The following is a 14,947-nucleotide window of genomic DNA, read 5'->3' as shown; positions in this document are numbered from 1 at the left end:
CCTATTTACAAGAGTTATCAAATAATTACATAAATACTTTGTCTAATAGTCTCACTTCTTTATTTTCTTAAAACCTTGTTATTGCATATACAGGAAAGAGAAAGAACTGTCAAAGAACGACATGAATCCTGCTACAGAGCTTAGATAAAATAAATTCATTTTATGTGTTTTGCCCACTCCTTCCCTTTAAATCCCCCCCTCCCTTAGGTCACTGATTTGATGGCAAAGGATTGGGAAAAGGGTAGGGGACTATATTGTTTTCTCTCTAAAGGCAAGCGTTCAAAATAAAAACCACAAATACATTACTGTGGACATGCAAGAAGAGACCTATAGCGGCTCTGAAAACATCACAAGAATATTAAAAAGACACAGATTTTCTTAATATAGACTAAACAAGGATGGTAGGGACTTCCCTCCCCAAAGTTGCTCAGTAATTTATTGAGAACCGATAATGCAAGTCCCTATAAAGTTTTTAATCTACACAAACAGAATCATGTTAATGTATTCACTTGTCCCGGTTTTTTTTTTTTTTTGAAAGATTTTATTTGTTTTTGTTTCCACTTGACACAGTGAAGGAAAAAAATATATATAAATCCGCACTGAGGGAGATGTTTTTGAACACCTCCCCGCCTGGTGGGCAGAGACCCAGACCAGCCTTGCTGGAAGTTGCTCTGGACATAAATGTTGGAACTCCCACCCCCAATAGCTCAATGCAACCGACGTTTCTGAGACCCCAGAATCTGATCCAGATCCCGGACATATAAACCACGCCAAGAAGACAGGGGCTGTCTCTAGTACATTCTCTCGAGGGAGTCCGGTGCCCCTTCCCAGACGCAACTGCAAAAGGAAGGGCTAACGCCATGGCGGGCCCGTGGTTTATTTTACATCCGACAAAGTGCACGGCAGCCAGGACTGGACTGGAATGAAGAGACGTGTCTGGGACGGGTCTACGGGGACGCGCTGCGGGACCTGTCCGGCTTGGCTTCCAAGCCGCTGACCAACCGCTGGATGCTCTGCAGTTCGCTGGTGGCCGCCTCTTTCTCCGCGCAGAGTTTGGGCGACAAGGACACGGAGCTGGAGGAGAGCGTGGAGGAGCGGCTGTTGAGTTCAGAGCCCGAGTCCACCGCCACCGAGGCCGGGCTGGCGGCCAGGGCAGCGACTTTGCCGTCCAGGGGCCCCGCGGCCGCCGCCATGGAGGGCAGGGCGGTGGTGAGCAGGCTGCTGCCGTCTGGGACCGGCACCGGGATGGAGTAGGGGCTGTAGCGCAGCCGCGGGCGCATGGTGTTCAGATTGAGGAAGGGGTGGCGGTGCACCGAGCTGGAGGCTGCCGCAGAGGAGGCGGCCGCCGCTGCGGCCATGTACGTGTAAGGGTAAGGGAACAGGCTTCCGAAAGGAGACATGGCCAGGCCCTGGGGTGAGAAAAGAGACGCACAGCGAGTCAGCCGGGTGGGAGGAGCCTATCTCATCCATCTCCTCTCTTCTCCCCCTCCAACACTGGGCAAGCCATGAATCCCTGATATGTTTTGTTGTTGTTGTGGTTGTGTTTTCTTTGGGGAGGAGATGGGTGGGGGCAGGAGAGAAGTCAACACTCAGAAATCTCTAGGTACAAATCTTAGCTGTGTCACCCTAGGCCAAGAGACTTTGATTAACTTCTTGTGCCTCAGCTTCCTTATAGGAAGAAAAAACAGGGAAATCATAAATAATTCATATACTTATTGAGAATTTTGTAGATATTAAATGAGTGAAAGCCTGCAATATGCTGCACACAGTGTGTGCAGCCCCCAGGAAATCTCCTTGCACCTGTTAAATGGGGATACAGATTCAGTTTACCCCACAAAGGTAACCAAGGGGAAGCCAGAGAACATAAATTATTAGGAATAATTTTTTAAATCTTTCTTCCCCAACCCCCATCCTCCCACCCCAATCCTAGAAGTTTCTCCAAAAAAAAAAAAAACCAAAACCAAAAACAAACAAAAAACAGACAGTGAAGATCTTAAGCAAAAGGCAACTGGGGGAGGGAAATAAAAGGGCATTTGTTATAAACAGAGACAAAGAAATTGTCCAGCATGATTCACTGGTGTTCCAGGTGAGAAGCCAAGGTAGGCCCCAGGAGTTCAGGAGTGTACTAAGCTGGGAATTGACAGAAGCAACATTTAAGATGCAGGCACCCTGGCCGGGGCCAGTTCTCTGCATCATGCCTTGAGATGCCCTTAAGGTTTTGTCTGTCCAGGCAGTCCCTGGTGTACCAACCACCTGCCCACCTAGGACAGGGTCTCCAGGAGAAGCCAGCAGAGGAGATGGGAAGAACTGAGAAATGCCAGAAGCCAAGCCTTTCCTCAGCTCCCTCCTCCCTGGAGGGCGAGGCCAATCTGGCTTTTTGGCGCAGGCAAGGGAGACGAATGTGCTCAGACAAAACAAAAGGCAACAGCATGCAAAACCTCATAGAACCTTTTCATCGAGTTCAGGGTGTTTCCAGCCGCCTGAGACTTCCCCCCAGCACAGCTGTCTGAGCCACACACAGGCCTCCAGGCCTGCCCCAGTCCCTGCTTATCCCTGTCCTCTGACATTTCCCACGTGTGCACAAACCATTAACCCTTTGAGGAATAGGCTGGCCTGCTTGGGGTTGGGGGTGGTGGGGAGAAGAGCTTCGAACTGAGAGAAAAGGCTGGAGGAATCAAGACTGAACTCCCACTCAGGAAGTAGTCACTTCCCCTCCCCAGGCCTAGAGTCCCATTCCTCGGGGAGGGTTGGCTATGAGACACTTAAGAGACATGTCAGCTCTGAAGCTAAAATCAGAAACCCTCAAAGAGGCCCTGGAGTCAGACAGCCTGGGGTTGAGTCTCAGCTCCACCATGTACCCGCTGTGTGACCTTGGACAAGTGACTCAACATCTCTGGGCGTCTTCGCCTTCATCTGTAAAGTGGAGGTGATAATAGTACCCCTGAAGGGTTAGGTCAAATGAGTCAATACAGAGCAAGCACTTAGAAGAATGCCTGAAAATAAGTGCGTGTCTAGCTGTTATCTTTATTACTACCTATCTACTCTGCTGGAAACAGCCTTTAACTTAGGAAAAATTTTAAAGTTTTTTGGGGTGAATGGGGGAGAATGAAGTCATAATAACTCCATGAGGTAAGCCTTGAACCTGGTAATGGCTCAGTAAAAATTACTACAGATACTAGGCCAAAGGGATCGGGTGAGGGTCTGCTGGCAAAGGACAGGGAAACTGGAGGAAAGGTGGAAAGACTGGAGGAGGCAGGAAGAAGGATCCATACCTGAGAGGCCAGGACGTGCTGCTGGAGGTGGAAGGGCAGGGTGGCCGCGGACGCCCCGGACAGTCCCTGCGCCGCGGCGGCAGAGGCCATGGCCGTGGAATCCAGGCCCGAGACGCCGGTGGAGGCCCCAGAAACGGTGGCCAGAAGGGGCCCCATGCCGGCGGCCGCCATGCTGGAGAAGGCGCCCCCCATGGCAAACTGGCTGGGGTGTAGGAAGAGCGGGTGCCCGTTGAAGAACTGTTGGCCCGCCAGGCCTGGGGCGAAGCCGAGGCCAGGCAGGGGGCCCTGGGCCAGGTGTGCGGCGGCCGCGTCCGTCTGCACCGTGAGCGGCGCGAAAGCCTCCTTGCCTGGGAGCGCGCGCGCCTCTTCCACCTTGGCCGGCGCTGCGCCCTCGCGAACCGGGCTCCTGCGCTCCTCCGCGCCCAGGCCGCGAGTGCTGGACGAGATGGTGGCGGGGCTATGGCGCGAGTCAGGCGACGCTTTGTCCAGCCGCCCGCTGTCCCGGGGCCGCTCAGCAGCGAAAAGGTGAGCCTTGACCGCGGGGCTGCCCTTGTCACGGCAGGGCTCCTCTGACGTGGTGGTGGAGATCTTAGCCGCGTCGCAGGCCTCGGGGCCGTGCTCCTCTTTGCTCTCGGCCTCGGCGTCGCTCTCACCCTCGCTGGGACATAAATCTACCATAGGAGAAGGAAAAAACCAAGGCAGAAGGGCGTTAGCTCCAGTCTGAGCCAATGGAACTCCAATTCCCAAGTTGGAATCCCAGCTCGTGGCTTAGTGGCTGTGTAATCCCGGGGAAAGTCCCTTAGCCTCTCTGCACCTCAGTGTTCTCATCTGCAAAATGGGGATAATCGTGCCCAACAACATTGCTGGAAAATTCAATAAGGAATTATGAATTTAAAGTATTTACCCAGAGTTTAAACTTTCCCTTAGATGGACAACCCCCAAATCAGTAGCGCTTCTTATTTTAATGAATTTTACTTCTTTGAGTTCCTACAGTGGCAGATTTCACATGCATTTCCCCATTCGATTGCAAATTAATTTTTTAAAAGTAAAAAGTAACATTAAAACTCAAGCTGGAACATATTCTAATTACTATAAAAAATCAGTGAATGACAGAGAGCAGCACCTTCCACAAATTTGTGAATTACTCTGGAAGGATTTGTTTGGCAAGAACCCTGACATCTGAATTGATAATGGCAGAAAGGACACCTGTCCTTCAACACCAGAACTCAGTTGAACCTTTTGTATTTGCCCCAGTCCCTGCAGAGAGAGATGAGTGTCGGACGGACGGCTCACCGCCCGGGGACAATCATAGATTCTTTTTTGCTTTTACCACACCCTCTGTGGGTGTTCCACCAGAAGAAAAGAAAAAGGGATCCTATTTTATGTTTAAAGCTTAAATGGATTGAAGACATAAAGGACTTGCATTTTATTTCACTAAAAAACAGGTTTCTTCCCGTTGAGAGTGTGTGTGCGTGTGTGTGTCTTTCCAAATAAATAGTGCTTGCTCTTTAAACATAGGTAACTGAGGGGGGGGATTTGAGCCATCTCATCCACTCCTCACCCCCCTCCCCCAGCCGTACCCCCACCGCAGATCCCCAGTGCTCCACCTCCTCTCCCAGGTCAATTGTTGCTTTATAGCTGGATGTTTTCTAGGCCACCTTCCCCGTTCCAGGTGGCAGAGAATCCCTTGCTTTCCCCCCACCCAGTCCAACACATTGCAACCTAGAGTTCAAAGACAGTGAAAAGTCAGCAGTTGGAGCCTCTCTTGGTTGGAGAGAATGGGAGGAGAAAGAAACAGAGACAGAGAGAAAAGAGAGAAGTGCTTCAAGCAGGTTTTCAAAGCTGCTTGCCAAGAGGTAGTATGCAAACACCCACCTCCCCACCCCGCCAGCCAAATAAGGATCTGGGGGAAAGGCCTCTGTGCTCTCCTTCTACTGCCTTAGGGGGGAAGGGGAGACACACCTGATAGCCCTTTTTGAACTCTGGCTTCTGTTTAAGGATGTTTAGAAGCGTTCTAGCTTTTAAAGGGCAAGTGCCCTGGTTGGTGTCCCATCCCCCTTCACCTCTTCCAGGCCACAAGGAACTGGAGTCCAGTGATCACAAAGGTGACATGGTTTACCTTTGAGGTTCGATGTCCCTACAGTGGAGACGGCTGGGGAAGAAGCCTGGGCGAAGCAGTTGAAAGCTGCTTGTTCGCTGGAGGACTCATCGGAGGTCCCATTCTCCTTTTTGTGTCTTTCATCAAACACCCTCATGGACTGCAGGGTGAGCTGTTTTCTGTGGCAGAAGCCCACACCCAGGTTACAGAATGTAACATACATTTCCCCTCTTTGTTTCCCTTACCCTTTCCAAAGCGGCACACACATACCTCACACCCTGCCTGCTGCCCAGGGACAACCCTAATTCACTGAAATCTGCTTGCCCCAGGGCAGCCACATAGACCCAAGCATTGTTTTTGACCCTCTAACTGGGCTGAAGGGTTAGGGAAAAAGGAAGGAGGCTTCAGTTGCATTTATTCAAGATGGGGTCTCATTAGGAAAATGCATTTGCTTGGGCTGTGAAATTTTATTTAAAAGCAGGAGGAGAGGCTGGATGTAGTCAGAGACAGCTGGACCACCAGCCTTATATAGGGAGAACTGGGTGTCCAATCCTGCAAACACGATGCTGTCTGTCCCCAGTATACCCAAATTTTGGATGGCTGCTAAGACTGGGAGGAAGTCATTATTTCATGCTGCACTTTACTGTAATCATTTTACTAACAAATTAATTGGAATAAAAATATATTTAGCTGTTAGCAATTATTTTTTAATGCCTGTCCCAAGGGGATAGGTTAAAAATTTGGGGGTGATTTTCTGGATTTTAGAAATTCTTTGAAATAGGGGTGGAGGAGGGGAGACCCTCTTTCATATACTCTCCAGCTGTCTACTTAATGCAAAATGATGCATGTCCCCACGAAGGAGGGAGAGAGCCATACATCTTTCCAAAGGCCCCAGCTCTGTCTGATGGTATTTGGAAGACAGGACTGCAAAAATTCCCAAGCATTTTGTCAATGGCATGGTTCTTTCTGGGACCTGCCTAGGATGAACTTAAATTAATTAGGAATTAATAGGCATCCCTGTATAATCTATTATCCCTAATGCTTCTCTTCCAGAGATAAGTATGGTGTAGCCTAGTTAATTTCCTTAAAGGTAAGGAGGTAGGAAAAGTATTTGTCCTGGGTATACTGATAGCGGCAAGCATGTAGCAGTGGGGAAAGTGAATGATTTCCACCCGCTCTTCTCAGGATAAGTGCCTGCATCTCACTTCTAACACTTCAGAGTTGGATCCTAAAAAAAGGGATTTTTCTAAACTGTTTAATAAATAAGTGTTTCAACTCACCTTTTTTCTCTTCGGCCATTTCCAGTGTCCCGGAAACCTTTTGCAAAAGGGTTGTTGTCTATTTTTAACTGAGTTATCTATTGGAAGAGACACAAGCAAGACAGAGAGATTGTTCTCATTTTCTAGAATGTTTTGAGGGTGTTTTTCCCAACTCAACAAGTCTAGAGATGTGACTGCCAACAGAAGTCATATAGATATGCCAGGCAAAGGAGATAGTAAGGAAACTGTGGCAGGGCTTGTATCTCCTATATGAGGCCAAACCAGGGATTTGGGGATGAAATTATTCAAACAAATTCTTTTCTTTGGGCAGCCAACAGTTTGGGTTTAGACATGGAAGTGTTGTCAAAGTCATCAAGAGGGAAAACCTGTAGATCTTAAAATTATGCTTTCATTTTGATTTTTATACAGTGCAATTAATCATAAATTGTAGCTTACTCCCTACACACACACACACACACACACACACACACACACACACACTCCTTTTCCATGAATCCAATAAATGATTTATGGGGTTTCACTACCCTTCTGTGGGAGTGAGTGCGGGAGTGAGTTTGAATTTTTTTTTTTCTTTACTTGGGGGATGGTTTGAGGAAATTACAATATGGACAGTTACAGTACTGAATGACCACTGGAAACATTTGTTTTCATTTATATGCTCTGCCATGGCCATTAGGTGGAGAAGGCCCATGGTCTTTTTGTCTGATCAAAAATGCTACATTTTATTATTACATTAACAACTTCATTTCACAGGATTCTGGGTCTACAGGGCACATGCATTTTGCACTTTGAGAAAAATGCTATAGTGTGTAATCTTTTAAATCCCTTCCCCTTGGTGGGGAGAAGAAGTTATATACACAGAATTACTCAGAGGTGGAAAGGGGGACCCTTGGTTGGATTCATGTTCTTGGAATAAATTGCTCTATCCAAGACTTCAGGTTTCACAGGGAGAGAAGATCATGTTTTGGTATTCACACTAAAGAAATTTAGCTGGAACATCCCCGTCATGAAGTCCACAGAGGACCCAAGGACAGTGACAATGACAGTGAGTTCAAAATGAAGTGTGTTGTCAGGTAAAATGGACTCTCTTTGAAGTCCAGGATTGCAGAGCAGGGGTCTTCAGTCCCTCCTCCCACCCCCATAACTGCTAACAGTTATCTGGGAACTGGTGAATCAGCAGTAAGGGTCACTTTTTCTGTGCACATGACCTTCAGGCCACCATAGCTCTAGATATCAGGTGCTTTCCCTTTTGAGGGTCCTTCTAACCTCCAGATTCAGGCCTGGGGGAGGGGGGGAATTCAAATGAAGTGGTGACTTTGACCACCTCAACTCAAAAGCCTCAGACAACTCGATTAGTATGACCCTGTGATCAGGGTAGGTTTTTCCAACCACACGCATGCATGCACACACATGCACACACACACACACACACACATCATAAAAAACACAGCAGCATAAAAGGTAATAAAAACCAGACCAGCTACTCAGGATTTCTGGCTAGGGGAGAAAAGCTGGTCTCTACTAGGATTCTCCTCCCAGGATCCCAAATGGCTTTTGCCTTAAATTTTTAGCTGGTTCCTTTTGAATGTGACTTCTTGATCCTTCTTCCCCAAGGGGAAGAAGATGAACCTTAAAACAGGACAAACCTCAAGGGGGTGGAGTGGGTAGCATCAATGACAGCAGTTTTGGGAGTTTCTCTGTGGCAAAATTAGAATGGCATTGTTTTCTCAGGATTGTTCCTACCTAGTCAAGGTGTTTTTCTGTCTCCTTGAGGTGTCATTGTCCTTTCCCCCCAAATGCTCCACAAATCACAAAAGACAACTCAAGACTCTCATCTCCACTCTCTTGTAACTTTCTCATCCTGACTTAAAGCAGCTTTTAGGGGAAGGCAAAATATCACCATTAAAAAGGAAAGCCCCTTGGGTTTACCTTATCATTCTGGTATGCAGTCACAGCGATGAATTCAGTTTCGGGAAACAAGTATGTCCGAAATGTACTATAAGGGAGTTTCAAGATGTCATTGGCTCTTACAATGTGGAACCGGGGCTGGTATTTGTGCATGGAGTTCAATATAGTCTGCAGGGGCAGGGAAGAGGAGACATACGTAAAACAAGGATTTAGCAGAACAAACGGGATCTTAGGACCCCTGCCAGGCTGAAATCTTCCCCACCGCAGGGTACCAGGCTTGTACCGAGCCCACCTCCTTGGAGTACCCCCTGGGTACGTTTCGCTCCACAGATGTTATCTTCTGGAGAATCCAAATTGCTCCTCAGTTGCCAAAGGGCCCCCCCACCCTCACCATCTAAGGATCATTCGTACCTTGAACCCTAGCCTACCTGAGTACCAAAACTATAATTCCCCTGCCACGTAGCGTGATCACTTGGGAAGGCCAAAGTCTTAAAAGATAGAGAAAAACATGCATTTTAATTTACAAAATGATTCAGTACTTTAAGCGCCCACTAATTGACGAGCCCAATCCACTTAAAGCCCTGAAAGGCTGAACTCTAGAGAGGAATATTTATGCCTTAATCAAATCAAGGGCTTCAAATGCAATTCCTGCCCGCTGAAGATATTTCCACGCCATTCGCGGCTTCCTGGGCCTAATCTTTCTGCTTACTCCTTGCTTATCACGCTGTTTATTTTATTGAAATGTTGGGGAGGGGTAGGAAAAGGCGCAAAAGGTCCTTTGCCTGATATCTGCAAGCAATGCAAGTTTTCTAAGTTTCTAAGCACTCTCACTGAATCCATATATACACTCCCAACACACAAACCATTTTTTTTCTGAAGATCTAAGCCTCATTTAGGGTAAGCCGGACTCCCACCTAAGCCCAATTCTTTTTTTAGTAAAAGAACGAGTTTTTAAAAATGTATTCACACCATTTAACCAACAGAGTCAAGGCTCCGAAACGTAAACTCTCCTGAGAAAATAATATGGCTGGTTTCAAAACAGAAGTATGATATTTTAAAACAAAACAAATCCTTTATGAATACATAGCCTTGAAATTGATTTTAGCTCTTAAAAAAATGGTTTTTAACTTCACTCTCAGGTCAGGAATCTACCAAAGAGCCGGAATTTCTATAGAACACAAGCCGGTAAGTTTTCTTGCCCCATTTCCTTTAGAACGCCAGGCCTTCCATTATCTGGAGAGAAACACCCCAAATCCTTTTTCCAGACAAGGACAAGTTTGCTATGCTTAGGGAGAAGCAAAGGAGAAGTCTGGGCTGAAACTCATGAAATGGGGAAGCACTGCCTTTGACTGAGTGAAGAAGGAGAAAATTTTACTGAAGAGAGCAATGAAACTTACAAATCCATGTTTGTCTGAAATGTTGTTGGTGAGTTTCAGTTTGTGGAAAGTGACGACTTTGGACATCCACTGTTCCCCAGTAGCGGGGCTGTCCGGATGAATGTACATCCTCTTTGGCATTTCAGGGTCGGCCTTACCAGCCACCATCCACCGAGAATTGTGAAATTTATAACGACAGTCATCAGCAGCTATAATGTCCATCAATAAAATGTATTTGGCTTTTTTATCCAGCCCAGAACATCTCACTTTAAATGGAGGAAACATTCGCCTATAAGAGGAAAAAATAGAAAAGAAAAAGAAAGATAAACCACCCATAATCTTGAGTTTGATTTCCTATGTATCATATAATATTGAAACCAAGTTTAAGACTTTCTACTGTGACTGATAAGCTTATATGTTTCAGAGTGAGGCAACTGGCTGCAAAATCGTTTTCTTCCACAATTAATGTATTAAATATTCTCAGTTTTGCCATATTTAGACGTCCCAAGGTTCAAAACAAATGCATTGTGGCACTGCATTTCTCTACATTGTCTAACAATTTCTTCAGTATTTTTTTTTCCTTGCTTGACTTTACAGATTGCCCTCCTGATAGCAAATTCTTGCCCATGTCTTTTTCTGTGGGTATCTAGTTCTAAACAGGTTGGGGTAAGATTTTTGTAAAGCGTGGTCAGTTAAGACTAGAATTTTCCACCACCCATTGATGAGAAAATGTTAAACTTATCAAGGAAATGAACGTCAAGTTGCACCCCTCCCTGCTGCGGAATAGCAATCCCGCTGTGGGCGAAGTGAAACTGGACTTCAGTGAGTTCCCAGAACGAATTTTGCAGACTTCGGTGCACTCCCGGGCCTGATAACCGATCTGCCCATGGAGCTGCTAACACATTCCCCCACTTCCTAGGCCAGTCCAAAACTGCAAGACTGTGCCACCACATTGCTGTTAATTTCACAGAAGGGTTGGCATTCTGTAGTCTTGACTTAAAAGGAAGCAACGAAGCACTTTGCTGGAAAACTGACTAAATGTCTTGTGAGTTTGAGGAGGATTTTATGCCAAACTTTGGCCTCGTTTAGCTTGGAAGGAGACAGAACGCTTAAGATATCATGAAGGGAATTTTATCTTTATATCAACTTTATGCCTTTACAGGCTTCAATGCTATTAAAAAAAAATCAGTGATTTTAAATGACTGTTACAGGATCTTCTCTTCCAGGCAGGTTTTGGTCAGGCAAGGACCTTTAAACATTATGTAAAATATGGTTGATAATATTCACACATTAAAAAAGCAGTGTGTGTCTCCTCACTGGCTCCTTAAGTCTGCAAACATAATCTTAAATTATGCAAAATTGCCTGCTGAACTCGCCCTTGGGTTACAGACACGTGAAGTAGTGTGGGCAAACAAACCAAAATGCCCTTCGATTTCTCTCTGACCAGGGCAGCAGCAGGCCCCTTTAGACCCAGAGGCTAGACTGGAGGGCAGAAAGGGCCAGGGAATGGTGTCAGGCCCCCCGCTACTCACACAAAAGGAAAGGGCTTTTAGTTTTTCTCTCTGAGAACAAAATAAAACAGACAACACAACATCAACAAAGAAATAAGGCTGTTCCAGGAGGGTTTGAAGAGTGAGTTTCTTGCAGTACAGTGCCTTTTTTTTTTTTCTTTTCTGCTCCCTGCAGGGATGTCTACGCTCCACTGAAAAATTCTGTCTGTTCGGGAGGGAACCCAGGATGCAGACCAAATGTAAGACCCATGCAGATGCCCAGGTAAGCTGAAATTTCCTGCCACTGGGGCAGGGCCTGGAAGTCTGTGCATACATTTCTAGGGGAACTAACTTTTCGTCCAAGCCGTAATAACCGACCAACCGACTGTTCTGGGAGTAGAGAAATAAAGGGAGGAAAAAACTCTCCAACAGCTTAGGGGAGGAGGCCCCCACTGCTTACCTTCCCGACTTGGTAATGACCATCTCGGTGCCCCGCTTGTGAAACTGATCCCAAAGTTCTTTAGCCTCCAGGTGCACCTTGGGGTCGTCCTCCACCTCTTCTTCGGGCTCCATGGTCTTCAAAGGCCTCAGATGCGCCTGGGGCCCCAGGGAGGAGAACGGGATGCCGGTCTCGGCCGCCCCCACCAATTGATCCATGATCGGCTTGGCCAGGGCGCCCGGCAGCGAGAGCGCCGCCGCGCCGTTGGGAGGCAGCGTCAGCGCGGGGAAGAACGGCGGCTGGTGACCCAGCACCGCGCTCATGGCGAAGTCCGGCGCCCGGTGAGGTAGGAACGGATGGTAGGCCATGCTTGTCCCAGGAATGACCGGATCTCTCATGGAGAAGCTCATCCACTCCAGGCGGGGCGCTGGGCTCCAGCCGGGGACAAGTCCGCAGCTGCTGTGTTTTGTTGTTTTTTTGTTGTTGTTTAACAGCAGCACATAGTTCAAAAGGGGGGAAAAAGCAAAACAAAAAAGAAAGAAAAAAGAAAAGGAGGCAGAAATCACAACTAATGCACTTCAAAGGGAGGAGGGAAATTGTCTTTTGGGGAATGGGAGGCCGCTTTTAAAGAGGGCAAGGCGAAAAATCAGCAAACATAGTCGTGCGGGTGACCGTCCTTGTGCCTTGCGTTTTTAAAAAGCCGCTCCTGAAAGTCGGTTTCAGAAGCGAGAGGAGCGAGCAGGGTCTCGACTCGCGTCCGAGCCCTGCCGCTGAGCTCGAAATAGACACTCCAGCCCTGCGTCCCAGGAATCTTTCTCCAGCCCCTAGGTCTTTTGTTGGAAATGTGAAAGGTTCTCCTAGAAGACTTTTTACCTTTCTTTTTCTTCTTCCCCCGCCCCCTATCTCTCTTCCTCTCCCTCTTTCTCGCTGGTGGCGTCTGCAGCTGTGCTAGACCCGGCTTTAACAGGGAGCGAGAGAGCGGAAAAAGTCTCTCTCCTTTTTAAAAAAAAATCTGATTTAAACCCCCTTCTACCAGCTCTATCAAAACTTGAACTGCAAACTGGCTTCCGTTCGCCCTCCTCCTCCTTCCTCTGCTCCGAGCCTCCGGAGGGTGTCTCGATTTCAATCCAAATCTTGCTGGGCTCTTCTCCCGTGCCTCTCTCTCTTCCTTGTCCTAAAACGTTAGCGAATTCGCTTCCTAAATCTGTGTCCAGCCGCGCAGGGCAGGGAGGATTTAGAGGGGGAAAAAAGGAACAGAGGGAAAGAGAGAGGGGGGTAGAGAGAGAAAGAGAGAGATGGAGTCGGAGAGGGAGGGAGCGAGGGAGGGAGCGAGAGAAAGCGAGAGCTCCTCGCCACCCTCCGCCGCCTCTAGAATTCACCGGGCGTCTGCTCGGCGGCTCTAGAAGGTCGGGCTGCGCTGTGGGCTGCGGGGAGCCGGAGGCCTCTTGATTGGCTCTTTGACGCTTTCGGACCAATTGTGTTGCTGCATAGGCGTGGTTTTCACAGGTCGAGTGCTGGGGGATAGAGCTGAGTTATAAAAAGAAGGTGTCGGAAACTGTAACGTCGCAGCGCCGCATCAGTACTACTGCCTGTCCTGTGAATATGTCAACATGATCAGAGGGAGGGCGGGAGCCACTGGGGAGCGCGCGCACAGAGTCGCCTCTAGGTGGCTTATCGAGAGATCGCTGCAGCCCCTGAGCTCGCTCGCTCTGGTTCAGCCCACGTCTGAAATGCCTCAGTCATCCAGCCGGGGATCGAGGGAGGAGGCAGGGCCAAGGAGGAAGGGGGAGGGAGAGAGGGAGGGAGCCAGCGAGCAGGCGAGCCGGGCGGGGAAGGCGGAGAGCGCGCCTGGGCGCCGAGCAGGGGCGCTCGCCTCTCTTGCACTCCGCTCGCCTCTCCGACCGCCGCGGCCGGTTCTCTCTCCAGCTCTCCTTCTTCTCCCGGCCCCGGGTGAGCCGGGCGGGTGGCCGAGCCTCCCCGCGAGCTGCCATCCGGCCACTCGGTTCTACAAAAGCCGGCGGCAGCGGAGAGGCGAGCGCCGAGACTCCAGGCTTGCGTGCTCTCCAGCCCCACGTGGAGCCAAGCTCCGCCCGGCCGCCGCTAAAGGGCTCCCGTGCTCGGGTGTCTCGGTGCTGGTCTCCCCTGCATCTGGGCTGGGGGATCACACAGATGCGGCCACATCTCAGCACACCCATGTGTGGGCTTCCTCTCCGCTGTGCCCCACCCGCAGCCATGTGCGGAGACCCAAACACCCCCGGTGCATCTGTACTCGAACACGCGCCAACACACTGGAACTGAACCACACACCAAAAAACACGTACACACGAACACGTACACAGCCTGCGCGGCTGGCCATGCCTGAGCTCCTGGGGAAGATGGACTTGGGATTTTTATGAAATGCATTTACCAGCCCTTTTGGATCTCGTCTTTCATTTGCATGCGGGCCCCCATATTCCACCTGGATGTGGGTGTGGGTGTAGAGAAGAGAATGGAGGATCTGGACAAAGCGAGCACAGCGAGAGACTGGGTTCTGAGCCTGTCCCCTCCAAGCCGCTGCCCTCACTTCGAGGCCCGGCTGGGTGCACAGCAGAGGGTAAGGGGTGGGCGAGTGGGTTGGGGGAGGTGCGCCAGCCTGGTTATCTTCTCTAGGCATCGCACTTATCTCTCGGTGCCTCAGTTCTTTCTCCACCCCGGGGACTTATCTGGTCAGAAGTCGGGGAGGGAGGGTGAATTTGTAAAACAAACCGTGAAACGCCCCCACCTCAGAGGCGAGATGACTGTTTTTAGTACGGGTAGGGTGGGGGCCTCCTCTTAGGCTGACAGGAGCGAAACGACCGGATCTTACCAATCGCCGAATTACTAACTCTGTTACCGCAGCGCCCGGTCGGGGTCAGAGGATTCGCCTAAGCCCACAGTTCTTGATTTTGGGGGCCAATGACTTGGACTATCCTTGCTTAGATGGAGGGAAATCTTGAAAACAATGTTCTTTTATCTTTCCTGCGATGAAACCTTCTTCGATGGAAAGGGAACGGAGAAACGGCTGATCTGGGGGCTTAGGGGTTTAAGAGACCCAGGGCTTTGGAT

At 48.9% G+C, this 14,947-nt stretch overlaps 1 protein-coding gene across 2 annotated transcripts; it reads right to left on the bottom strand.

Annotated features, from left to right (window-relative positions):
* Positions 1 to 518: 518 nt before the first annotated feature.
* On the bottom strand, positions 519 to 13,317 carry TBX3 (T-box transcription factor 3). Of its 2 annotated transcripts, XM_032168589.2 has the most exons (8): positions 11,885 to 13,317; positions 9,956 to 10,223; positions 8,987 to 9,046; positions 8,580 to 8,726; positions 6,651 to 6,727; positions 5,392 to 5,549; positions 3,273 to 3,943; positions 519 to 1,409 (listed from the first exon to the last, which is right to left on the bottom strand). In XM_032168589.2, the coding sequence occupies exons 1-8, from the start codon at positions 12,271 to 12,273 to the stop codon at positions 948 to 950; spliced, it is 2,232 nt and encodes a 743-aa protein (XP_032024480.1). In that variant the 5' UTR covers positions 12,274 to 13,317; the 3' UTR covers positions 519 to 947. The 2 variants fall into 2 exon arrangements, with proteins under 2 accessions (XP_032024480.1, XP_032024481.1); XM_032168590.2 differs by lacking the exon at positions 8,987 to 9,046.
* Positions 13,318 to 14,947: the final 1,630 nt, after the last annotated feature.

The sequence above is a fragment of the Hylobates moloch genome, unplaced genomic scaffold (assembly GCF_009828535.3).
Source record: "Hylobates moloch isolate HMO894 unplaced genomic scaffold, HMol_V3 SCAFFOLD_12, whole genome shotgun sequence".
In the NCBI taxonomy this organism is placed as follows: Eukaryota; Metazoa; Chordata; class Mammalia; order Primates; family Hylobatidae; genus Hylobates; species Hylobates moloch.
This window is presented reverse-complemented; position numbering and strand designations above follow the sequence as displayed.